At 39.9% G+C, this 26,337-nt stretch overlaps 1 protein-coding gene across 8 annotated transcripts in view; it reads left to right on the top strand.

Moving 5' to 3' along the window:
• The window catches only part of map2 (microtubule-associated protein 2), a 49,897-nt gene that overhangs the window by 13,909 nt on the left and 9,651 nt on the right, over positions 1-26,337 (top strand). For 5 of the 8 annotated variants that reach the window (XM_087804620.1, XM_087804619.1, XM_087804626.1 and 2 more), the window contains 9 exons: positions 1,711-1,813; positions 8,148-8,409; positions 14,823-14,906; positions 15,993-16,067; positions 18,087-18,302; positions 19,605-19,901; positions 21,334-24,579; positions 24,634-24,867; positions 25,873-26,004. In XM_087804620.1, coding sequence (XP_087660746.1) covers positions 8,199-8,409; positions 14,823-14,906; positions 15,993-16,067; positions 18,087-18,302; positions 19,605-19,901; positions 21,334-24,579; positions 24,634-24,867; positions 25,873-26,004 — 4,495 coding nt within the window. In that variant the 5' untranslated portion in view covers positions 1,711-1,813; positions 8,148-8,198. The remainder of the gene's footprint in view (positions 1-1,710; positions 1,814-8,147; positions 8,410-14,822; positions 14,907-15,992; positions 16,068-18,086; positions 18,303-19,604; positions 19,902-21,333; positions 24,580-24,633; positions 24,868-25,872; positions 26,005-26,337) is intronic. The other 3 variants (XM_087804622.1, XM_087804624.1, XM_087804625.1) reach the window with 3 other exon arrangements.

Consider the following 26,337-nt stretch of genomic DNA (forward strand, 5'->3'; position numbering starts at 1 on the left):
TGGTTCCAAAATAAATAAAAAAAACATCACCTGGAAGCTCCTGAAGTGTCAATGCTGTCATTAGCTTGAGCTAACAATGAGCTTTTTATTTCCACAAGTACTTTCACAGCAGATCAGCAACTAATCCAAAACATCACACACACACATTTGAAGATCGCACAAGCGTCTTTCAGATTTCAAAGCAAAGATCGACTCTCACAGCCTGCAGCACAGGTGGCAGCTAGATGTTCATCCCTGGAGGCAGAACAATGCTCTCTGTGTGTGTGTTTGTGAGTGTGTGTGTGTGTGTGCGTGTGTGTGTGGGAGTGTATTTGAAAGACTGTCACATCCAAGAACATTCAAAAATGAATATGTTTAACCTTTCAATGCTCTGTTTGATTCAGGAAGCTGCGCATCCTTCAGAGCTACTTTCATTAGCAAGATTAATGTTTCATCAAAAACGACAACAAACTTAATAAATGATAGCAATTTTAGATACTTTACTTTTTGAGCGCTTTAAAAACCTTGAGTAACATACAATTATTCATATTGGTTTCTATTAACTAGTGTTAGCTTGTGTCTTTTTATTTGCTTCTCTTAACAATAAATACTTTACACATGGCTTGTGACCTTTATGTGTGTAAGGTAAGGTAAGGTAAAACTTTATTGATCCCTCAGTGTAGTGACTATGTTCTCCCCGTGTTGTGTGGGTTTACTCCACATACTCTGGTTTCCTCCCACAGTCCAAAAACATACAGAGGTTGATTGAGAACGTTGGGAAATTGTCCATAGGTATGAGTGTGTGTGTGAATGGTTGTCTGTCTTTGTGTGTCCTGAGACGGACTGGCCTCCTGTCCAGGGTGTCCCCTGCCTCTCGCCCTATGATACTGGGATAGACTCCGGTCTCCCCGCGACCCTGGTAAAGGATAAAGCGATAGAAAATGAATGAATAAATGGCTTAAAAGCGTCCCTGAATGAAGCGTCTAGTCGTGGGTTATTCTTTATGCTCACCGCTAATCTACTGACTCATTCAATCCAAGAATCTTACCATTATGTTTCCATGTTAAATATTATATTTCTGATAAAGCTGCACATTTTCTTTTGCACCATTAAAATATGTGATTTTTTTTTTTTTACATTTTCTAAACATTCCTTCGCTTTATTATGTCATTTAATTGTCTTCCAATTAAAGTAAAATCATTTCTAACATCTTGTTTTAGAAAATCATTTATGAGTCTTATTTATGATGACTTTAATGGTAAGTGTCCCCTTTCCAGACCTCCCTACTTTCCTTCTTGTTACGTTTACATGGAAAGAGCTCAATAAAGAGACAAACTCTCTAAAAACATTTAGATTTGTGCGGCTAAAATAATGCAATAAAATATACTAAAATGAGTTTGATTAGAATATCCATCGTATACCAGAGGAGTTGATCATGTCAGATCAAGAGACTGTTGTGGAAAAAGCCAGATATGCAAATCATGTTTTTTCTTTTTATTTATTCATGTTTATATCTGATGTGTGGTTTTACCGGAATTGAGATTCAGTGACGCACAGTGCCGGTCATGATCCACCCTCTCTCTCAATATCAAAACAGTGTCTGCCCACAACAGAGAAGAGGCAACAGGATTTGACTTACCTGACTTCATAAGAAATAACTTTATTATTATTATAGGAAAAATGACTTGTCTTTTCAACTTTGGTACCTGACGGTAATGATTGTTATTCCAGGAGGACTTCTGACTCCAAAGAACTTCGACCTGTGTGAGAAAAAAAGAGAGACCACAAACTCCTGCATCCATCTTGGACTTCTTCTCAGACGGCAGCTCATCAGGTAAGACTTTTATTTCACTCAATCTCGGTCGATCCAACGGTACAATTTTGTTTTTGAATCCGCACACGATGCTGTATCCTGCCGGCAACTGTACACAAAAGTGAATCTGAAGGCAGTTTATTCTTGTTTCTCATTGTAGATGTTGTTCTTTATGGCAGGGAAGCTTCTGCAGCTTGAAATGCATTAATAAGTGAAAATTACCGTCGCACTCTTCCATCGGGACTCATTACGATTGTGTAGAGCGTCAGTCATGTCGAGAAAAAGAGGTATTTACAAGGGACACAGACGGAAAGAATGCCTGCTACCTCGGCGAACGTAATGGCCGTGTGGGTGGATGTACATGTGAGTGCGGCCCGCTCGGAGCTGTGAGTGGGAAGTGGGCACTGAGTGGGCAGAGAAGAGCTGCTTTAGTGAGACGATCAGAGGCACGGCTGGGTGAAAGGCAGTCACGCTTTCATGAGCTCCCTTTGTGTTCTTGCACTTGTGTAAAGACCAGGATCCAGGTAGTGATGGGCAGTTAATAAGGAGTGTGAGTCACATACTTGTTTAGTTGGCGCGTCATTAGCCCTTTGAAAGGATGAATATTCACTCTTTTAATCCACTTGTCTGATGGGGAGATGAACGGGTTGTGAGAAGAGAACATGGGAAGTTGTTGTTTTAATATAAATTCTTATGTGTATAAAGCAGGGGTGTCACACTTTTTCGGTTCGCGAGCTACTTTTATAATTGTCAAGTTCAAAAGATCTACCTTCATTAAATTTGCTCGTAAGTAAGAACATACTTCACTCAGATGACTTGAATGAAGTGAATGATAATCAGTCATGATGGAAGGATGTGTGGATTTAATCATCTTCATAAAAATGCTGACTTACATAAATAACTAGATTCAAATCGTGCAGTCCGTGAGGAGCATATTTCCTCAAGAAGATACTTTTCCTCTGAGAGTAACTTCCAAAAATGTCCATGAGATCCATGAGATCCATGAGATCCATGAGATCCATGAGATCCATGAGACCTGGTCTTAAGTGTCAGCCTGTGTTAAATCTCATCCTCCACTGCAGACAAGTTCAGACTCATATGTACTAAGAATTGCATTGATTTGCTACTAAAATGGTCATTCATTCGAACCCAAATGGTGCACAAAAAATATTCAAATGTAAGAATCTGTGCTTGACATGAATTCAAGCCATTTTCCTTTGTTTATCAAAATCAACAAAGAACTCAGACGGGTTCATCCCTTTCCATGCCTCCATTTCAATATGTTTATCATATTTAAATGAAGACTTAAATTTCTCCATTTCTGTGTTTCACCTGCACCTGTTTAACGTGTTTGGGTTTCAGCGTATTCTCATTATATTCGTGAGATAAAGGTAATTTACAAATACTCATCATGTGATGTTGTATTAATACAAGTGTGTTTTAAGGACTCGATCACAAAAGGAAAACCAGCATTTGCTGCGCTTTCATTGGAACCTGCAGCTTAACTTTGATGGAACTGACGTCATGTTTCTGTGACTCTCGTAGAGAAGACCTGAAGCGATCAAACACGCATTATTTTGTTCGATATATTATTTAAAAAAAACAAGATTATAATTCTATATCGTTTTTCTGAATTGCGTAAAATGACTGTCGCACGTTTTGCTCTTTTTATTCTCGATTCATATGATCTTTTCCGTGCGTTCAGTGGAAGAGGCGGGAGCTCTGATTGGCTGCTGTGCATGTCAATAAAATTGTCAACCAATCGGCACAATAACCATTTGATTGATATGCACAGCAGCCAATCAGAGCTCTCTTTACTATTTTCTTATATCATATTTTATTAAATCACGCGATCTACTCGCAACAGCTTTGCGATCGACGTATTGCCCACCCCTGGTATAAAGCATCAACACTTGGATGCTGTATTTCTAAATTGATATCTTGTCTTAACTTTCTTCTTTTTATTAGTATACACTTGTACTATATCTAATTATAAACTACAATAATGTGTTAATTCTCTAGTAGTTTTTTTCAGATGAGCAATTAAAAGAACATAATACCTGTGTTAATAAAGTGTTTAATACAGTTTTCTCTATCAAAGTTACACTTTGATATTGTTTCATTTATATGCAGTTTTTATATTAATTTTCTATTTGGACATAGTCAGTGGGTTGCCAACAGTTATCTAATAATAAATGATTTATAGTGTAATTATTATCTTTATTAAGCATAATAATAATGGATGTGTCTATAACTGCAGCTATACACTGCTATGTCTTTATTATAATTCATTATAATCCATTCTTCAGTCAAAGTTGTAAAAGGATCTGTAGCTTGATCCTCAAATATGTTTCGAAGGGATTTTCCTACTTTGACACAACACGACCAATGGAAGAGTCGTCAGCGTTTCATTGGTCCACAGGCCTGCAGCGTCACTTGAGGGCGTGTACTCACTTTTCTCCTAGTCTGAAAGTACTTATAGGATCATTATATGTAGAGCACATCGTTGTTATGGTATTTAAATCCCTTTCACAAGTATTAAAGTTGGGTATGATCTTGATGCCAGGACTGATGTGCAGTAGTGTGTCTGCTAGACTAATGCTGTCAATCATGAGTCGAGCTTTTCAGATATTTTATGATTTTCTTTTGTTTTTAATTCCCATTAAAAAAAAACAAAAAAAAACAGTTTTATTCCTCTCAACACCTATTTCATTATGTGGCTTCTGGCTCCTGCAGAGAAATGGCCCTGAGACGAGAGCCCTGCAATGCAGCATATGTGTGACTCACACACACACGCCACACACACACACAGTAGCATGTGCAAGTGTTTCAAAGGTAGGAGGAAGATGAGGACAGAAAAATAAGGCGAGAGATAAAGGCTGATGGAAGCTGGAGGACGAGATGGAGGTGTGAGTGGGAGGATCATTGATGGCTGCTAAGTGAGGAGGTAGAAACGAAGAACAGGTGGGAGGAAGACGTCCAGGTGACGCTGGCAGTCAGACTCAAAAGAATCCTGTTTTCATAGACCTTTAGAAAAACTAGTCTGGTTAAAAAAACTTCATTTGTCGTCGCCCGTGCCCAGTGATGTTTGTAACGTAGGCCGTCGAGATGACGTTAAAGTGAGTGCTCTTGAGCAAGGCTTCCATCGACTCCACAGTCTTGTGTCCTCGCCACCAGGAGAGGATTTACTGGCAAATCCTCCGCCCTTTATGGATCGTGTGTCTTCTGAGGTGCCTGATGGATTCAGTGACAATTACTGCCAAGGTGCCTTTCAGCAAGGCGTTGAACCTTTGTGACTACAGGACTTTTCAAGGACCCTGTAGAGCAGGGGTGGGCGATTAAATGTCCTCAGGTGCCACACTTGTGGCTGTTGTGAGAGGCCATCGAGAAAAAACAGAGGAAGGAAAAGTATCCAGGCAGGCTAAATATTCTTAAATATATGATTTTATTGTCATTTAAAAAAACCTTTAATTTCATCTTTGGACCTGAAATAAGAGCCTTTGTTTCCAAATATTTGTTATATTCACTTACATTTTTTGGTTAATAAATGTTTACAAAAAAGTTACAAAAGATTATTTAACAATATTTGAGATGATACTCACAGCAGATAAGTTTTCCTGTGTATTGGAAGTGGACACTCTCTACATGTGCGAACTCAAAACTTGCTAGGTGTCTTCTGTTGCACGTCCGATGGATTTCTCCAAACAAAGTAGATGAGTATTCATGTTATGGAGACCTATTCGTTCAGGCTTTTCCCTGATTTTCTGGGACTCCTGTGTTGTCCTCAGTGTTATCTTGATCTATTTAGTATATCTTTTGGAGTATTGTTTTGATTTTTTTAAGCGCTTTGTGACCCTGGTCTATAAAAGCGCTCTATAAATATAAATTACTTACTTACTTAGTAAGATGTGAAAATGAGGTAAAGAACAGAGATTATGGATGTCAACAATTATACAGAAAATACAAGAGTAAAACTGATGTTGTAGGAAAGTAAAGCGGGAGTAGGCCTCCGAAAATCACTGATACACATTTGAGCATTTTCAGTGTAATTATTGAGAAAACCACCATTATTATTATTTTTTAAACCGGACAAAACATTTATAGTTATAGTGGCCAATTTTTATTTTCTTTTGGAATAAAGACTCAAAACACACCGTTTGCGTTACTTTTTGGCTCCTTGCTTGATTGCTGCTCGGCACTAAAGGACTATGACAATCAATCGAATAAATAGTTGATTTAATTCCAGTTAATTTAGTTTCTTCTTCTTGATTTGTAATTTGGGTTGTCGGGAAGCTTGAGCCTATCCAAGCTAGTTGGGGCAAGAGGCAGAGGACAGAATGATTGATTAAGTTTCTTCTTGAACTTCTTTACTGTGCTGTGGAATAAACTGATGGAGTGTCCGACCATGTGGTCTCGTGACTTGTGTGTTCAATAAAGTCGATCGGTCTCGACTCATTTAGCAAAGGTTTCATTCACCCCAGTGTTGCGCTTTAAAGACCTGCAGATGCTGTGAATCGATGCCTGTGGCTGCTGGTTCCAACTCTTCAGGAGCAAATATGCCTCAGGCCAGGATCAATACCTGATTAACTCTATGTGGCGATATTGTCTTCCTCTGCAGCAAGAAACATGAACAGTTTTCCTGCTCGCTGAGATGATGCAGCACAGCTGGTCGCTGCTAAATCCTTGTTCCTGAATCAAACGTGTGAGATCTTGTGATGAAAACACTCGTAGACATTATGAATGTATAAGTCTTTAGAGAAGAAGTCATGATGGTTTAGAGTTTGAACACATGGCTGCTAGGATCAGGAGGGCACAGACAAGTGTGTTTGGGGGGGAAAAGAAAAACTGTGTTTAATTCTTAATTCACTAACATTTAAAACATGTTCAACACTTATGTTTGAATAAAACTGTTGTACTCGTCATTGAAGACTGTGATGAGACTTCAATGATGATTCATTTGCTGAGTAGAAATGAGAGTCTGAACAATATGTTACATAAAATTCTTATAAAGTATTATAACGTCTTATGAACGTTCTACTAATGCATTACAAACGAGACCTTCTTAAAAAGTGTTACAGAAAAGTCTCATCACTCAACGGTGTAAAAATGAGTTTCATAGGTAGGCGGTGACAACAACATACAACATACAATTATAATAATAATTGGATAAAAACTGTTAAATGATGAGTGAAACGGTTTGATAAGTAGTTGGGTGTGAAGTCGAAGGATTGATGCAACTTGAAACAAGCGTTGTGTGCTAAAGAGTCTTTGAACTTTATGTAAACCGAGGCTCCTTTTAACGCTGACTCATGCTTAGCTGTATTGACTCGTCTTCCCTCCAATTACACTTCAAGGGCTCACATACTCGGTTCCCAGAAGTTCACAAACTTCACCCTGAAAACTCACTTTAACTCGCATGTCGGAATAACCAATTAGATGAAGTTGACTTTCAGACTTTGAAGTTAAAATCTTTCGTTTGAAATTTGCTTCTTTTATTCTGATGCCTTGAGTCCAGGCTTCGTATCTTTTGAATCTTCTCTTCTTGTTAAACGTTCACTTTGAGATGGTGATGGTCTGTAGTGTTTGAACATGTATGACAGGTGACCCTCAACATGTAGCGCTTCAGCTTCTGAGGTCACACTTTTAACTTAGTATTTTTTCACTATAACGAACAAGTCATTTATTTAAACAGCAGATAAACGTCAACAGAACTTATGTGATCCAATAATGACCACTTGTGTGATACACTAATGACCACACCCGCCTTACATATTGTGGCAATGAAACGGTGAACTCCCATGATGCATTTCCTCACATTGCTAGATTTAGTGACGGCTGATTGGCCGCTACAATATCGTATTTAAATTCTCTGTCTATGCTGTTAAAAGTAATCAACCGCTCTGATTGGTTGGCTGGGCGGCAAAGCATTGTTGTACTAGCTCAGGTCACCGTCACTTGGAAGGTGGAGTTTGCGAGTTCAATGAAATGTTGGTAAATAAATGTCTATTTCATCAAGCGCATGGTCACTGCTTTGTAGATTTAATAATATTTTTATTTTTAGTTTATTTTGCTGGTTTTTTCAAAACATAACGGGCACCGCTGTATAGTGGAATTGATCGAAAGCCTCCGTTTGATCAAGTGTTGTGTCCACAGCTTTTAAAACATGTTGAAATGTGTGTAAGACACAGGAAGCTGCGTGTCAGGTGTGTTTCTGTTGTGAGATCAAGGCTGCTAAAGAGATTTGCTCGTGGGCCCTGGTAGCAGCTCTCCGGTCTCTCTCTTATGCAACGTTGCACTTTAAGACATGCTGAGTTTTCACATCACACTTTCTCTCTCTCTCGCTCTCATCCTTCAGGTGGACACGGACCACCCGTCACCCACCGACCGCCCTTTAGCCTTCATCAGCATGGCAGATGATCGACAGCCGGAAGATGGAGCCCCGCAGTGGGACCCCTCAGGGGGGCCGGAGTCGGGCGGAACCCGAGGAGCGAACGGTTACTCGTCATCCGCGTACAGGACATGTCAGCCCGGTGCTGCCAACACGACCTCGTCCTCCTACTCGGGCAGAGAGAACGGATTTAACGGGGATCTGACGAGTGCTCACGCCATCACTGCAGGTAACATCCTTTCACTTGTATCTGAGGTTAGGTAGAACTTTATTGATCCCTCAGGAGGTCTCCTTTGGGAAATTGTTTTTTTTCTAATTAGACACAGCAATACAGCAATTATTCATAAAAATAAAAATAAGAACAAGAACAAATAGAATTAAAGAGAAAGAACATCTGATAATCTTATCAGACGTTTAATCCCTGTTGTTTTGCTAAAAGAAGAAACTGAAATTATTTACTAAGTAAGTAAGTAAGTAATATTTATTTATATAGCGCTTTTCCAGACCAGGGTCACAAAGCGCTTTAACAATCAAAACAATACTCAAAAAAGTATATATTTAAAGATCAAGATAATACTGAGAACAACACAGGAGTTCCAGAAAATCAAGGAAAAGCCTGAACAAATAGAAACGTCTTAAGATGTTTCTTAAAGGAGTCAGTAGATCATCAAGAGCAAAGAGAGAGAAGATCGTTCCAAAGCTTAGGAGCAACAGCCTGAAAAGATTTCTCTCCTCTGGTCCTGAGTCGTGTGCGAGGAACCATAAGTAGATTCTGATCCACAGACCTCAGAGCCCGAGCTGGGGTGTAAGGCTGGATCAGATCACTGATGGAAGGAGGAGCCTGACCATGAATAGATCTGAAAGTAAGAACCAGAATTTTAAAGTTGAAAGGTTTTTTCTTCATAACTTTCTATATATTTAAAAAAATATACATCTTAGAAACGTATACTTGCTGTGAGAATTGTCGCATATGATGGATTTCTGTTTCTTACTCATATATATAATACTTCTATTCATATTGATCACAATAATCCTCACAATTCGATTCTACTGTCATTTTCATTTAATCTTTGTTGACAAGCGAGATAACGAGTCAGTGTTAACACATGTTAGTTTCCGTGTTGTTTAAGATTGTTGAGTGGCCAGTTACACTCGGAAGCATGTATGAAGCAAGGTTACTGTACTTCTTTAGTTAAGTAAGTATTCTTCAGGAGTCCAGGAGTGAAGGTGTGTTATTGTAAAGTTTAAATTTGTCATCCTAAGTTTTTTAATCATTGAGTGGTTCGTGTATTTTCAACTAAAACATTTTTTGTGTGTTTTTTTCCTTTTCTTTTCTTTTTAGCTGCTATTTCACAGTCAAGAGATAAAAACACTCGTGTAGAGTAGCTAGAAAAAAAAAAACCTACAGACAAAAAAATGGTTATTTACACAATTTAGTTTGTTAAATGAAATGGCAATTATATGAATATTTAATTATCCTTGGAGTTTTTCTTTTTGGTTTATTTAAATGTATCTTAAGCCTAATCTTAGTTGTTTGAAATCATTGATTAATGTTTTCCCTTTATTCTTCCCTCGTGGATAAATGTTTTATTTAATAAATATAGCAGTACGGTTGATCCAGTTTATCTGAAAATAATCTTAAAAAACTTCAGAGATTCAACATCAGACTTCCCTGTGTTAATAAATATGAGCTAAGAGACAGTAATGAATCCATAACATATCTTTTCAGATTCCTCTAAACAAATCTCTTTCCCCCCTAGAGATACAAACTATCATGTGCCATCGGTGTCTCCATAGCAACGGCTCCCCTATAATTTACTGTGGTAGATTTTCGTTTTGCACACGTTGACAAGAGCAAATTAACATTCCATCTCTAACAATTACAACCAAACTAATGCAGCACAAGATTTCACGCCTGATGTTGTGATTCCTTTTTTATTTTCATGTGCAGCAGCCACTGAGCAGAAGATTCAATTATTTTTTTAATCTCGTATAAATTAAGGTTGTGTATAGTCTGGTGGTACTTTACATATCCTGAGACAAGGATACGATATTTAGTGATGTATAGTGATAGTAACAAGTATATATGTGTAGTACTGTTTAGTACTTGACTCTGGTTTTGTGATAGTGTAGTAACAAGTATACAGTATATGTCTAGTATTGTCCAGTACTTGACTCTGGTGTTGTGATAGTGTAGTAACAAGTATATATGTGTAGTATTGTCCAGTACTTGACTCTGGTGTTGTGATAGTGTAGTAACAAGTATATATGTGTAGTATTGTCCAGTACTTGACTCTGGTGTTGTGATAGTGTAGTAACAAGTATATATGTGTAGTATTGTCCAGTACTTGACTCTGTTGTTGTGATAGTGTAGTGACAAGTATATATATGTAGTATTGTCCAGTACTTGACTCTGGTGTTGTGATAGTTTAGTAACAAGTATATATGTGTAGTATTGTCCAGTACTTGACTCTGGTGTTGTGATAGTGTAGTAACAAGTATATATGTGTAGTATTGTCCAGTACTTGACTCTGGTGTTGTGATAGTGTAGTAACAAGTATATATGTGTAGTTTTGTCCAGTACTTGACTCTGGTGTTGTAGTATTTACAGACCACATGACTCTTGACGAAGTCGTAACTACTTTCATTTGTTTTCAAACCAAAATATGTCCAAACATCGGCTTTAAAAGTTGCTGGACTCACTGTATCCTCTCGTCCTCAGTCATCATTGTTCCTTTAGCTGCGGAGGACGTAATGACTTCTGCCATCTAGAGGCCGGAAGTTTAATTGCAAATAAAGGGAACAAACGGCGTGTTCATTGTAAATAAAAAATATCCAACTATTTTATTTTACAGCCACTTAAATGAATGATGCACCACAAATGGTAAAAGATAAAATATGATTTTAAAGCCGCAAAAAAAAAAATGGATGCAGTTGAATATTGGTATGTTCCGTGTGACGCAAGTGATAAAAAAACTTATATGTAAACATATTAAGAAACACAGAAGTTTTTAATGATGTCTCATGTCAGTTGAAATATCTCTAGTCTAAGATGGTTGTTACTGACGTTTGGTCGCTGGTAAGAAAGGTGTCATTGAATATGTGAAATATAGAAGCTAAGTAATTGTATACATTTTACTCTCCGAAGCATGTTGATTAAAGAAACCTCTCGAGGGTTTCTTTAGCGCCACCGCTGACCCACATGTATTTCCTTCATCTCACAGGAGAAAGTGTTAAAAATGCATTTTGTTGTTGCCAATGTTGACTTGAAGACAGTAATATTTTTACTGCAAATGAATGAAGTAGAACTTTCTGTGCGTGTAGTCGTGTGAAGAGCTTCATTAGCATTGCTCTTGAGTAGAGACTAAATTAAGTGGTGACAGGACAAGAGCTACTGAAGCACAAAATTGCCCCCATGACTTAACTTTGAGACAAAGTTGAAGAAGGCAGCCAGCCGTGCTGAAAGGGGACGAAGTAGCAAATTACAATAGCCAGGGAAGCACAAAAAAAAGTACATTTTGAGTCACTTAGAAAAGTATTCAGCACACGACTGGATAGCATTTATTTATATAAGGACTCGAAGGCGTCTGTAAGTCAAAGTTTAGGAAACATTCACAAACTGTTTTATTTATCACACAAAACTATATAGACGCAAGTATTTTAATCTCATTATTGAAATGTTAAAACTTTGATTTTATTTTCATTTAAATGTTTTTAAGCATTGAATTGCGTATTTGAATAATTGAATTAAATATTGAAAGGTTGACATTTTATACCTGAATACAAACATTTTAATATACTATGTCGTATTCATTTTTTTTTAGCTTGATAATGTAATTCTATGTAAAAAAGTTCTGATTCATGTTCATCAATATTTATTATTTTATTTATGATTTTTTTTTTCTAAATTCAATATATAGAAATGTTGATGTAATATCAAACCAAACTACCTGTAAATCTGTTCTAACCCTAACATTTCAATGTACACGTTGAATTCAATTAAAAAACTGCTTAAATTAAAATACATTACCATGCAGGCAGAAATGATCATGTGACGACGTAGAAGAACATCATCTAAAGAGTAGCTTGGTAATAATCTGAAGGCACCATCATACTAACATTTTATATTAAACTATAAAAAAGTATTCACATTACAAGATGTATTTTTGAATTATTGAAATATAAAAATCTTTGTGAACAAAATGTAATTCACATTTAAAACGTTAATTTCAAAGTTTCAACATCAGGAAATCTTAAATTAAACCATACAATATCCCGATCGTGCCGAAATAATCTTTACATCTTATATTTTGTGAAATTATCTTTTCATTTTGTTGTGGCTGGATTTGATATCCTATGAAGATGAATTAAATCAGGTGTTTTTAAAGAGTGATAAAGTACTCTCATGTTAAGATGATAGATTTACGCCCAGTCCACCATTTCCTATTTACCAATGGTTTCAGACACAAAGGCTGGAGCAGCCTCAGCATGTTACTGGCAGAGTCAGTGGCCCACCAGTCTGTTGCCACGGCAACCAGTCTCTTAACAGGTTTTTGGGCGCTCGCTGATATCATACCAAATGGCCCTCCTGCTCTCTCGGTGCCCCCGGAGTCAGTGTGTGTGTGTCTCTGGGTGTGTGAGGAGTTCTCTGATGGGTTGCGAGTCCTAGTCTCGGACTAGAAGGCGTAGAAGTCGATGCTTCAGCATGTGCAGGTACGTGGTTTCTCTTCAAATATTCATGTGCAACGTATCAAATATTGACCTAATCTGGGCTTTTTGCACTGAAACCACTCGAGTGTTGCCACGTACTCCACGCTTTGTGCTGCTCGTCCTGACGTCTGTCAAGGTCATGTTTTTACCGCTTAGAACGTACGTTTGTTTTCACTTCTATGACCTTGATAACGTAGTAGTTTGAGTATTTCTGACATGTCCTGTCAAAAGTGAGTCCTTCACCTTCTAAATGCTTTTTATTCAAATCCACAAAAATGTGTTTTATGTTTGTTTCTGATAGAATGACATATATTTACTGGACATATTTAGTGGAGAAAAACACATCTTGAAGCGTCTTGACAACCGCACCAGGGATCATGTTTTTTTTCACCTCACGCCGAGTACTATCGTGACATTTACATTTTTCCTATCTTATTGTAGCTGTTCACTGCGGCGTGTAACTCGTGGTAGTATTTGTGTGTTTTTTAAAACATTATTACCAGGACGTGCCATTAGCTTTCCTACATTTTCCTAAATGATTCTGAAACGGACCAAGACAACTTGTGACCTTTCCTCGTGGAGTTGGTATGTTCTCCCCGTGTTGCGTGGGTTTACTCCGGGCACTCCGGTTTCCTCCCACAGTCCAAATACATACAAACTGGGAAGTTTTCTACAGGTATGAGTGTGTGTGTGAGTGAATAGTTGTCTGTCTTTGTGTGTCCTGCGACAGACTGGCGTCCTGTCGAGGGTGTCCCCTGCCTCTCACCCTATGAAACTGGGATAGACTAAAGCGGTAGAAAATGAATCAATGAATGAATGTATTCTGAATCAAAGTGGTGATCGAAAGTTGTGTACCTTAACAAGAAGGATGTGTCTCGCCTGCAGTTCATACAAAACTCTGCAGCGAGAATTCTGACCCGCTCTAGTAGAAGAACTCACATTTCTCCGATCCTTAAAACTCTTCACTGGCTTCCAGTTTCTTTCAGGATCAACTTTAAAATTCTGGTTCTTACTTTCAGATCTATTCATGGTCAGGCTCCTCCTTCCATCAGTGATCTGATCCAGCCTTACACCCCAGCTCGGGCTCTGAGGTCTGTGGATCAGAATCTACTGATGGTTCCACGCACACGGCTCAGGACCAGAGGAGAGAAATCTTTTCAGGCTGTTGCTCCTAAGCTTTGGAACGATCTTCTCTCTCTTTGCTCTTGATGATCTACTGACTCTTTTAAGAAACATCTTAAGACGTTTCTATTTGTTCAGGCTTTTCCTTGATTTTCTGGAACTCCTGTGTTGTTCTCAGTATTATCTTGATCTTTAAAGTATATACTTTTTTGAGTATTGTTTTGATTGTTTAAGCGCTTTGTGACCCTGGTCTGGAAAAGCGCTCTATAAATAAATATTACTTACTTACTTACCTGCTTCCTCTTACTTGTGACAAACTATTAGTATAGTATATCTACCTGTCTTTCAGGGAAACGGCTCAAAATCATATTTATTTTCAGCAAAGATTGATAGAAGGATAAGGGAAATATTTTGTTATTCCAAACTACTGGAAGCTCTGGGTTACTCTTTGTGGTGCAGAGGGAGCAGCAGCTCCAGTCCTGTGTGCGTTGTGCAAACAAGTCCACCCGCTTTATTTAACACCAGGTGGTATAGATGAAATAAATAACAATGGGATAGAAGATCTTTGACCTTCTCAATTGTCATTTATGGCTAGTATTGATACTGTTGTTTAATGCGTCAGTGGAACAGTTTAACGTTGCTCTGGTACTGGTGACTGTTTCTCTCCCACTGGCTGTCACCAGACTCGCACACTATAATTATGTTCGACCCACACCATCGGGGATGTTTGTTCCTTTAGTTTCATCTGAATTCCTTCAGTTGAAAGCCACACTAAATGGATCTTCATCACGTTTTTTCTTCTCCTTTCAGAGCAAGTTTCAGCTCGGATCGTACAGGAAGTGACGGCCGAGGCGGTGGCCGTTCTCAAGGGTGAACAAGAGCGTCTGCCCTCAGGTTCGTCCAACCAGCTTCTGTTGAATGAATCCATTTAGAGTCCATTTGATTTTAGACCTTTGGTTTATTTCATCTCAATTATAGTTGCATCTTCTTAGTTCATGTGGAAGTTTATCACTGTTATCAGAAGATTAAATGTCTGAATTTGAGATTTGAAATGTTCATTTTGGCGAGTAGCAATAATGTTTATAAATAACTTCATATATTTTTTGACTTATTAAAGAAATAATTTCATTTAAAAAAAGCATATTTTCAAACTGAATGCCATATATTAGCACAGAGTTTAATATTCTGGTAACAATAATTAAAAAGTAAACATTTTAAATGCATTGTTTTTATTCTTATTCTTTTAAATTCAAAATAAAATATTCAGTTTGGTTTTAGGTCCAGCTACTGATAAACTCTACACCAGTTATTCACCCTTTTTCTCATTTATACCATCGTGCTGTTTGCTAGTCAATGCTAATGTTAAAACAGCACTGGGTAAGTTAGTAAGTAAGTAATTAGTATTTATAAAGCACTTTTCCGTGTTATGTTCTTTACAAAGCCGCCGTATCATATTTAATTGTCCACAATCTGATTCATTACCTCATCAGTATCTTCCTTCTTTCATCAATGGAAGTCTGGGAAACTCATCAACTGCTACAAACCGGGACATGGAAACTTTTGCGATGTTTAGCGAGTGCTCATGGGAAATGTAGTCTCCCGTCGAGCTAAACACTACCACTGTAGTCCACCGGCGTCGCTCGACTTAAAATCGCATAGAATTGCTGTAAAGAAAAAACATTTATATCATTAAAAAAATAATAAAATGTTTAGTATTTGAAATTCATACATTCAATATTTTGATATCACTGATATACTCTAAGTTTATATTTAGAAACTTTTCATTCATTCATTTAGTTCATAATTACAATATATGTCTATAAATCTCTTCTTTTTTTGCACAATACTTGTGTAAATGTCACGGCAGCTCTAACTGCCTCAGGGTGATTAATCCAATCATTTAATTGGATTATTTCATAAGATTCCAAATGAAACTTTTATTAAACTACATATAACCTTTTCTTCTTTCTACACGGGCAGTCGAAGACACCACCAATTTGCCGCCCTCGCCTCCCCCGTCACCGGCAGCAGAACATTTTGCTCCTCTAGATCAAGGTAGGATACAAAAAGCACAAATATTACAGCAGAGTCGAGTGGATTAAAGGGCAGATTCCTCCTTTCCTGTGTTATGGTCTCTGGAGTCCCACAAGTACTTGGATTTGTTTTGCTCGGGACTCGCATTATTTGTCAAGAAACTGGTCTCTACCAGAGTTTCAGCAGCTCAAACAAGTCCTGTTTTCTGATCTCATCTTCCATCCTGTTTCCTTTTCCCCTTCAGAAGAATCACTTTTGTGTCGTTCAGGTCTCTCCTTTTATCTCGTGTCATTTGTGTTGCATTTCATTCTGAACTCATTTCCGTGTCAGCTGAAATATCTTTCTACACAAATTTCAACTATTCTTACGTAGTAGAAATATCATTCCAAGATTCACAACGTTATTCACACGATTTAATGGCGTAGTTCTGTGGCTTCATCAGGAAACTTCACGACAGACAAGAAGACGCACACGAGTCAGTTTCAAGTGTTGTTGTTCACAAAAGCAACACATGCATCACGTTTATCAACTGAAACAGTCCAACAGTTGCACTAAAGCTTGATCACCTTTGGAAGAATAGTCTGTGTGTTTGTGTCATTGTCTCGTGTTTTCAATGTTCCTCTTATTTTCGGTCGACCTTTGTTTTCTCTCCACCCCCTTCTTATCTCCAACTTCTCTCTTGGTCACTTGAAACATTTAGTTTGACCCGAGGCCAACTGGAAATGTCCATTTTAACGAAGAAGTTTCACAGGAACATACGGTTAAATCATTTAGATTCATCTGTTTGAATTGAGACAACGATTCATAGATTAAAAAAAACACACTACATGTTTAAAGTGTGTGTTCATTTATATAGTTAAGGTCATTTTCAAGGTACAAGCAGAACAGAATGCAGCGATGCCTGGTTTATTATTAATTATCATGAAATGAAATCTGTGAAGTTGAGACGTTTTCTCCAGTTTAACTTTTTTACCAACGTTTATTTAAACTTTCTATCTCAAACTCAACATCATCCCTCTCAACGAACCTCTCGGTAACGGGCACCTGAACAGCTCCTGTGAGGCTTTGCCGCCCAGCCAACCAATCACCGCTGTCGATCACTTTTGACACGGCGACGAAATAGAATTTGAGTCCAGTATTGTAGCGGCCAATCAGCCGTCGCTAAATGGAGCAGTGTGTAGAAAGGCATCATGGGAGTTCACTTTGTTGTTGGCACCTTTAGACATCTATACATAGACGCTGCATCGACTGCTGCCGCCCACTAGAGCGGTGTGTATACAGGGCGGCCATCTTGGTTCAGTGCCACTCGCTCCTACAGTGCGTTACGTCTGTAGAGGAATGATGTGTTTACACTATAAAAGTCATCATAAATCAATAGTTTGTCGAGCTTTTTTCACAGGGTTTGTTTTTCAAACCTCAGACCAGATAGACGGACATTATTAGTAGGAATATTTTACGATAGATGAAACAAATACGGACCAAACCGTTTGAAAATCGTTCCAGAATTCAGCGAATCATTGTATTTTAACATTGAGAAGTACCTCCTTCCCTGTAGTTGTTACTGCAACGCTGCCTCTGATGACACTGTACCAAGATGGCGGCGCTTTATACACATCCTTCTACAGCCAATCCGGCTTCTTTATTCACACGTCTATGGTTGGCACCATTAGTACGGTGGGTTTGGTCATCAGTGTCTCCCAGCTGTGAGGTTCTGCAGCTTGATAGAATATATTAAAATACGATAAAATAGATGATGATAGTACAGTGTGTTTGCAACAGATTTAACCGAAGAAAAGCACCTGAGGTTGAAAAACCAGGTGAACGTAGAACAGGTATATGTTTGAACGAGTCATTGATGGAACGAGGGAATGTTGCTTTATGATCCAAGAAGCTGAGGAGGATATCCAGGTCTTTAAGGTGGACATCTCTTTGGTGTATTCAAGTCTTCCTTTTTATTCCGTTTGTTTCCCTTTTCCTCACCTTTTCAGTCTGTGTCCAAATTTCCCTGCAGTTCTTCTCCTTGTGTCTGTCTTGTTGTAGATGTAGGGGATGAGGAGGAGGCAGGTCCTCTCCGCCGCTTTCAAAATTCTCGGGAGAGGTGCAAGTTCCTCGCCCCCTCCATCTCAGTGTCCGTGCCTGAGGATGACCCCTACCACTCCGACGAGGAGTACTATGAGCACCCCTTGTTCAGCCCAGAGTGGACCCACTCGGGCGCTCGCCCCACAGGGCAGGCTGTGGCCTTTAGACAGATTGAAGGTGAACCAGCATGGTTCCTCTTTGCCATTTTCCCTTCCATCACCCTCTCCTTTGCTTTCTTTCCTTTCACACCCGTCTCTTCTCCCCTCTGTGATTTGGCACCACCTTCCCTTCTCGTCCGTCCTTTTTTCGTCTATTTGTGTTTTTTATGTCTTGTGATGTTTGTCGCACAAAATCTGACTGACATCAGATTTTTCTTATTCACCCCCAGCCATCGCTACATGTGGTCGCTGCGCTTTATTGACCTCTCAGTGAAGGAGCCTTAGATTTATATCATTCCATCAATAGAGCTTTAATTCACGATCTCTACATGATTTACATCCAAAGAGCGAACACTCCAGGGACACACACTTGTGTCTATGATCGCCCCGAATCTGAATAGAAGTAATTAACGCATCACTTCAAATGTCTACGAAGGGACTGAAAATTCAAACCTCTTTTAGTGCATCAGTGTCTTCAGAATATTCAATGGTTGAATTGTTCAAATGTTGAAACTTTATTTCATCATCGATTTCTATTTTCATTTTTGGGATAATTTAATTTCAAAAATGCATTATTAAAAATTGTATTTTTTTTTTTAGTTTGAATAGTTAAAAAAAAAATACATTTTCAAAGTCAATGAAACATTTTACACACATAGTTTGATATTCTAATTCCAGTAATTCAAAATTACATTTTCTATAATTCAATATATATAGTAAGTAATTAAGTAATATTTATTTATATAGCGCTTTTCGAGACCAGGGTCACAAAGCGCTTAAACAATCAAAACAATACTCAAAAAAGTACATACTTTAAAGATCAAGATAATACTCATATACATATATATATATCTTTTTTTTCGTAGTGTTTTATATTCAATATAACACATTTGGTATGATAGTTGTACTTTTAATATTTAATTTAAAATGCTTCTTTTTTAAAAAGAACATTTTAAATTAAATAATTAAAAAGACATTTAACCTTTTAAAACCTTTTGAAATGAAAATCCAATGCTTAAAGAAAACAATTTTAATTTAAAAAATCCAACCAAATTAATATTATATCAAACTGATTTACTTCAGTACCAAGTTCCTGCTACTCCCTTCAAATTCTTCTACGTTTTAGTCGAGGGAAGCTTTTTTCTTTCTCCTGAACTGGCCTGAGCTCCGACACACGATTACGACCGCCGCACTGTGACTTCCTGTCCTCGCTCTCCTCTGTGCGTTTACAAGTCGAAACCTCATCAGTTCTGCTGACGACGTGAACTCATGTGTTGCCTGTAGTCTTAACGTGTTCCCCTCTCACCCTGTTCTGGAGAAGAAGAGACGGTGGAAGCTCTTGCATCTGAGTACGAGGAGGAGGAGGAGGAGGAGGAGGAGCAGGAGGAGGAGGAGGAGGAAAGTGCAGAGGCAACAGAGTTGGAGGCAGCTCTTGATGAGCAGCTGTGGACTGAGGAAGAGCTGGACAGTCCTGAAGCTGAGCTGATAGAGCAGGGAGACACCTTAGACGTGGCTCAGAGCCCCGGGTCGGCTGAAGCAGCCAGTGCTGCCGTTGAAGCCTCTGTGGAGGATGAGGAGGAGGAGGAGGAGGCAGAGGGCGAGGAAGGTCCTGAGACAGGTTTGTCCTGCCCTCTGCTTTCCCTGCATGTTACTGCGTTGCCTTCGAAATGCAAATGGCTCAAAGGACTGGGAAGAAAAAGTGTCTTAAGAGAAATCAATCTCCCTGCGCTGCTGTGGCTGCAAGGCAACACAGGCTTGTCATGAAAGCTACACACAGTTGGTTCTCTCGCCCTCTGTCTTGCTTTGTACTCTGGAGCTGAATGTTTTCCGATGGTATGATGGAGATCGGCAGGCTTTAAGCTTTGGGCTTGCTCGTGTTTTAACGGCTCCATACTGTCCCGGCAGCGCTCTGCATTCTTGTAACATTGTGTGTAACAACCATGTACTGACATTGTGTTGTCAAAGATCATTTTGACTTCAACCTGTTTATTACAGATGTTTGCTCCTTTATGTACATCTGTTTGTTCAGTTTTTGTTCCACAATATCCAATGTAAAGTATTTCCTTTGTCATTCACAGGAGGCTTCACACAGTTCCCAACCTTTAAACTTTAAACTTCAACTTTAAATGGCCCTCAGAATGAAATGCTTGTGTTTAATTCTATTTTTATTAGCATAGACTAAGATTACTAGCTTTTCTTTATTACTTGTGACTTTGACAGCCAAGATAACTATTTATTAAGGGGCCAAAATATTAAATTGAGGAAGTATGACTTTGTTTATTTTCTTTTCATTATTGGAGGTTAGATTGATCTTAAATATCTTTGTGTTTGTTATTGTTTCTATTCGACATCAATTTTACTATTATTTAAAGTCTCAATATTTAAAGTCAATAATCTCTCTTCTCTTATCTCAAACACTTGGACATCTTGATAGGTCATTCAATTATATGAATCTACTTTATGCAAGACCACATCAAAGATCTATCTTGGTGGAATAGGCCTTGAGTTTGAACCCAGCACATGCACAGTTGTGAAAGTGACGCAAACAGGCAAAATATATTTACTGTAACAGTAAATCTATAGGTATTTTATCAATTTCATCAATTAAACTTCTCGCCTAAAAGCCTTCAAAAATGTTTACAGTTGCTCAATAGTGACATTGTGAAGAAATGAAGGCATTCTATTTTATTTCAGAGTAAAAATGTTCAGATAAAACATATCAAGAGTGACAGAAATTGTGTACATTTTCAGAACTGCATGGATCTCCATCCCACCAAATCTTTTTTTTGTCTAATCAACATCCCAGTGGTTTCATGCCGGTTCTGTCACATACCATGCCATATTTCATCCATCATTGAGTGGGTGGGTACCATAAACTCGCCGTTCGTCATCAGCGATGGCCGTGTCAGTGTGCTGTAAGTTTCCTGAAGAGCTTTGCTTGTTTTTTTTTTATTCTTTCTTAGACAGGCTTTGGTTTTGTGTCATCAGCATGATAAAGCAATGCTGCCCGTCCTGTGTACACGTCACTAAACCGACAGATGTCTTTTCAGCTGTGATGGATAAGCAAGGGAGTGAGAAAAGTGGATCCATGAGCCCTGACAGCATTGGATCAGAGAAACGACCAGAAGAAGGTTTTGAGCCGCCGGTTCAAGGGTTCTTTGCTGGGGAACGAATGGTTCCAGAGAGCCCGACTATGGACATGCCCTTTGAACCTCCGAATGTTGAGAGCAAAGCCAAAGAATCCAGGCCCGTCACCCTCCAGCCAGCGTACGGGGAGCCCATTACTGTGTCCGAGAAGCAGCCTTCTGTGGAGCTGGTGGAGTTCAGCAGTATCGGGGCACCTTCTGACTTCTCTTCACTGGGGGCGAAGGCCGGTGAAGGCGAGCCGAGCGACAAATCTGGAATGTCGGCTTACTTTGAGACGTCAGCTGTTGGTGAACCCCAAAGTAAGGGTGAGGGTTACCTTGAACTGAGCAAAGCTGGAGAAAATAAGGATACAGCTGATTCCAAGAGTAAGGACACCGTTTTCCAGGCACAGAATGTATCCATGGATAGTCCTGAAACCAAAACGAGTGACCTACAAGACACCAGGATCTTCTCCGTCCCAGACAGAAGTAATGAATGCAGACTCTCACCTGGCAAACTTGCCCTGGAACAGCGGAGCTATTCGCTCAATATCACCATAGGAGCAGTGGATCAAGCCAGACTGAGGAACGTCTCTGCTCTGGCTACTGATATACTCTCGTACACCAGTGGAAGCCTGGATGACTCAGCTGATTATCTCCCTGTTACTGGTCCCGCTGTGGAAAAACCACCTGCTTTACCTCCACTTATACTAGAAACCGCACCATCGGTCACTTCTGATACATCATCTCCTCCAAGAACACTCGAATCAGATTCCAAATATTTCCCTGAGCCTGAGTCACCAGAATCACCTGAGCCCAGTAAGATGGAGGATAAAAATGGTGCAGTCATGGCTCAAGACTTGCCCGAAATGCTTGACCTTGTGGGGACGCGATCTAGACTGGCGTCAGAAAATACTGAGCCAGAAATGGTCAGGAGGAAGTCGTTTCAAGCAGATGTTCTGGCTTTCACCGATGACCCCATGGCAAGCCTCTCAGGAGAACACAGTCCTGGAGTGAGGAAGAGCGACAGTCAGCAGGAAGAAATGGGATATTGTGTGTTCAGTGAATACTCGGGTCCAATGCCATCTCCAGCCGATGTGTTCAGTCCGACGGGTGTCATCACTCAGGGTTTCACCCATTCTGTTCTGGAAGAGAAGGTGGCTGAGCAAGCTAGGAAGTTAGCTGTAAGAGACTACTCTGAAGATGAAAAAAGCCAACTCCAGTCCTCTGTCAGTGAAGAGCAAAACATCTCATATTTGGAGGAGATGGAATCATCTGAGATCAAATCTAAAGAGGTTCCAGTAGTACCTGTTCATCAAGCGGATACTTTTGTAACACCGACGGTCACAGTAACTTTAGAAGAAGGAGGAAGGTCTGGAAGTGAAAGCGAAAGGCAAGCGAGTTGTGAAGGTTCTGCATCTGAAACGGAGATCGCTGACTATGAGAGACAGATCCGTAAGTTGGAGATGGAAGACAGACCCTTAAGTATGGAGGAGGAGCGTGAACTGCAGGAGCTCCGTGAGAAGGTTAAGCTGGTCCACCAGGAGGCGTATGAGGAAGTGGACGCTGAGGATGTTTACCAGCTGACAGGAGTCGCAAAAGACCGCATTGCCAGACCCATGAAAACATCCCCAACCTCCTCTGTAGATAGTAACATTGACGATGACAAGCTGCTGTCCCCGGTTCTTTCACCTTCTAAGAATAAGCAAAAGGAACTTTATGGTTCCCCAAAAAGATCTGCTTCTCCCCTTCTTGGAGTCAACACTGAAGAGAAGGAGAAAGACAATGTTGGAGCAAAAGACGTTGCTGAGATAAAGATCAAAGTAGATGAGGAAGAAGCAAAACCGATACTGGAGGAAGAGGAGAAGTCAACTTTACCAAAAGAAGACACGGAATGCAAAACTAAAGAGCTGGAAATGAAGAAGGAGGAGAAAAGAGAACTCGATGAAAAGAAAGAGGAAATAGAAAAACGTGAGAAAACTGAAAGAGAAGAGAAAGAAAAAATGGAAAGTGAGAAAAGGGAGAAGGAAGAAAAGGAGAAACGTGATAGTGAACAAAAAGAGCAGGAGATTAGAGAAAGAGAAGAGAAGGAAAAGATAGAGATAGAAAATAGAGAAAGGGAAGATAAGGAGAGGTTAGAAAGAGAAAAAAGAGAAAGGGAAGAGAAGGAGAAGTTAGAAAAGGAGAACAAAGAAAGGGAAGAGAAGGTTAAGTTAGAAAAGGAGAACAAAGAAAGGGAAGAGAAGGAGAAGTTAGAACAAGAGAAAAAAGAAAGGGAACAGAAGGAGAAGCTAGAACAGGAAATAAGAGAAAGGGAAGAGAAGGAGAAAGTAGAACAAGAGAAAAGGGAAAGGGAAGAGAAGGAGAAGTTAGAAAAGGAGAAAAAAGAAAGGGAAGAGAAGGAGAAGTTGGAACAAGAGAGGGAAGAAAGGGAAAATAAGGAGAAACTAGAACAGGAAATAAGAGAAAGGGAAGAGAAGGAGAAGTTAGAGATGGAGAACAAAGAAAGGGAAGAGAAGGAGAAGTTGGAACAAGAGAAAAGGGAAAGGGAAGAGAAAGAGAAGTTGGAACAAGAGAAAAGAGAAAGGGAAGAGAAATTAGAAAAGGAACGAAAGGAGAAAGAGGAAAGATTAAAGGTGGAAGAAGAGTTGAGGGAAAAGGAAGAGAGGGAAAGACTGGAGCAGGAGCTCAGAGAACAGGAAGAAGGAGAGAAAGAAGTGGAAGCAGCCATCATGGTGACGGACGAGCCTGACGAGCTGCTGAAGGACAAACAAGGATCTGGATCACCTGAGATCCTGGAGACTCGTGCTGCCATTGAATCAGTCGTGACTGTGGAAGACGACTTCATCACTGTGGTCCAGACCATCGATGAAGCAGAAGAACCGGGACACAGCGTACGCTTCTCTGCTCCCCCTGACGCTGAAGCTCTGTGTGCCGTGACCCTGGAGGACCAAGAAGACCAAGAAGAAGAAGAAGAAGAAGAAGAGGTGGAGTCGGCCCAGGAAGTGGAGGTCGAGGCGGCCAGTCTTGAGGAGGTCTGCGAAATTCCTGACATCCCTCCATCTCCTGAAAGAAAGACCGTGGAGATCGAAGGTCGGACAGAGAGCTTCGACCGCGATGAGACCACCATGGACGACTCCATCCTGGACAGCTCATGGGTGGACACTCAAGGTCAGTGGATTCTTGTTTCTGTTCGAACCCGTGTTGACGTGTTCTCTGCCTTAGACGACGACAAGAGCTTGATGACGGAACAGATCGAGCCGCTGCCTAAGGTGGAGACTCCCCTGAAGAAGCTGGAGGTCCAGAAGAAGCAGGCCCAGCAGAAGAAGGCAGAGAAGCAGATGGTTAAAGCCAAGGCCAAAGCTAGTCGCACGAAAGGCAGGATCTCCACCCCTGAGCGCAAACCTGCACGGAAAGAACCCGCCTGCATGCCCAGAGAGGAACTGAAGAAGAAGAAAGGTTTCCATTTTGAGATCTCCAGTGAATCGTAACCATACCTGCTTACCGTATTGTTCGGATTATAAGGCGCACTTAAAATCCTTCGAAAATCGAGAGTGTCATGATCTCCTCATAAATGAAGTCCGGTTTTACTTAATGACCCTAAACCGGTTTCTTACCAGTCGTACACGGCGCTGACAATTCTTTGCAAGGCTGCGTAGTATTACTCTGTAAGTCTCCATAGAATTTCTTAGCAATGCTTTATAGAATTACTTTGCGATTCCCTGCAGTATTACTTCGCTATTCTCCTTAGTATTGATTTGCAAGGCTTTGTAGAAGTACTTGGGTGAGTCTCAGTAGTATTACTTTGCAAAACTGCATAGTATTACTTTGTGATTCTCTCTAGTATAACTCTGCTATTCTCCATAGTATTACTCCGCAAGACTTCTTGGTATTACTCCACGAGGCTACATGGTATTACTCTGTGAGGCTTTGTGGTATTACCACTCAAGGGCTCATAGCACTACCTCCCAGCGTCACAAAGTAATACGGTATTAGTCCATGAGGTTCTGTGGTATTACTCCGCTAGGCTACGTAGTTATACTCTATAAGGCTCCCTTGTGTTACTCTGCGTGATTCTGTTGTATTACAGTACTTCGCATGACTTTGTAGTATTACTTTCCAGTGTCCTAAAGTAATCAAGTATAACTCCACAAGGCTCAATAGTATTTTTAACGAGGCTTCCTGGTACACATAATGTTACAGGTTACACAGCAAGGCTTCATAAAATCCCTCTGGGATTATTTTCTCGGTAGTACTTTCACTACACTGGTAGTGGTGGTAGTACACTTCGTGGTAATAATACTACAGCAGCTCCACATCGCACTTAATCTCCCCTGTGCATGAAAATAGTTCCATTCTCTGCTGTTGGGCCTTATAGTCGTAAAAATACAATAACTTATGATAAATATGATCCATACGTCATCTTGCTTCAGTTCCTAACATTACTTCTCCTTCATGACTCAGCTGTGATCAAGAAGACTGAACTCTCCAACAAAGTAGAGGTTCAGACTTTCTCCCCGAGTAAGAGGAACTCGCAGAAACCTCGCCAGACTCGCTCGAACCAACATCACTCCTGCCCGAGGAGACGACCAACAGGTGACGGGTCTCCGGCATGTTTCTCTCCACCTGCATGTACTTCCCATCATCCTCTGCTCCCTGCTGTTGTTGACATCACCCAGAAAGGTCGAGTCACGATCAGCCGGTGTTACTGTACATCCTTCACGACACTTGGCTGCTTCTGAACAGCTTCCACGACGAGGTCACCACACACTTGACCTTTGAAGATTGTTTGTCTCCACATCAGAAGTCATTTGCTGTGCAGTCCATCATGGGAAACCTTTCTGAACTCATGTCTTCTGTACGTGTGTCTCCAACTGAATAAAATGATTTGATTTTCATCACACATCTTTGTCTTGTGTGTCTGACTCA

This window comes from Callionymus lyra, chromosome 12 (assembly GCF_982586985.1).
Source record: "Callionymus lyra chromosome 12, fCalLyr1.hap1.1, whole genome shotgun sequence".
NCBI classification, from domain to species: domain Eukaryota; kingdom Metazoa; phylum Chordata; class Actinopteri; order Syngnathiformes; family Callionymidae; genus Callionymus; species Callionymus lyra.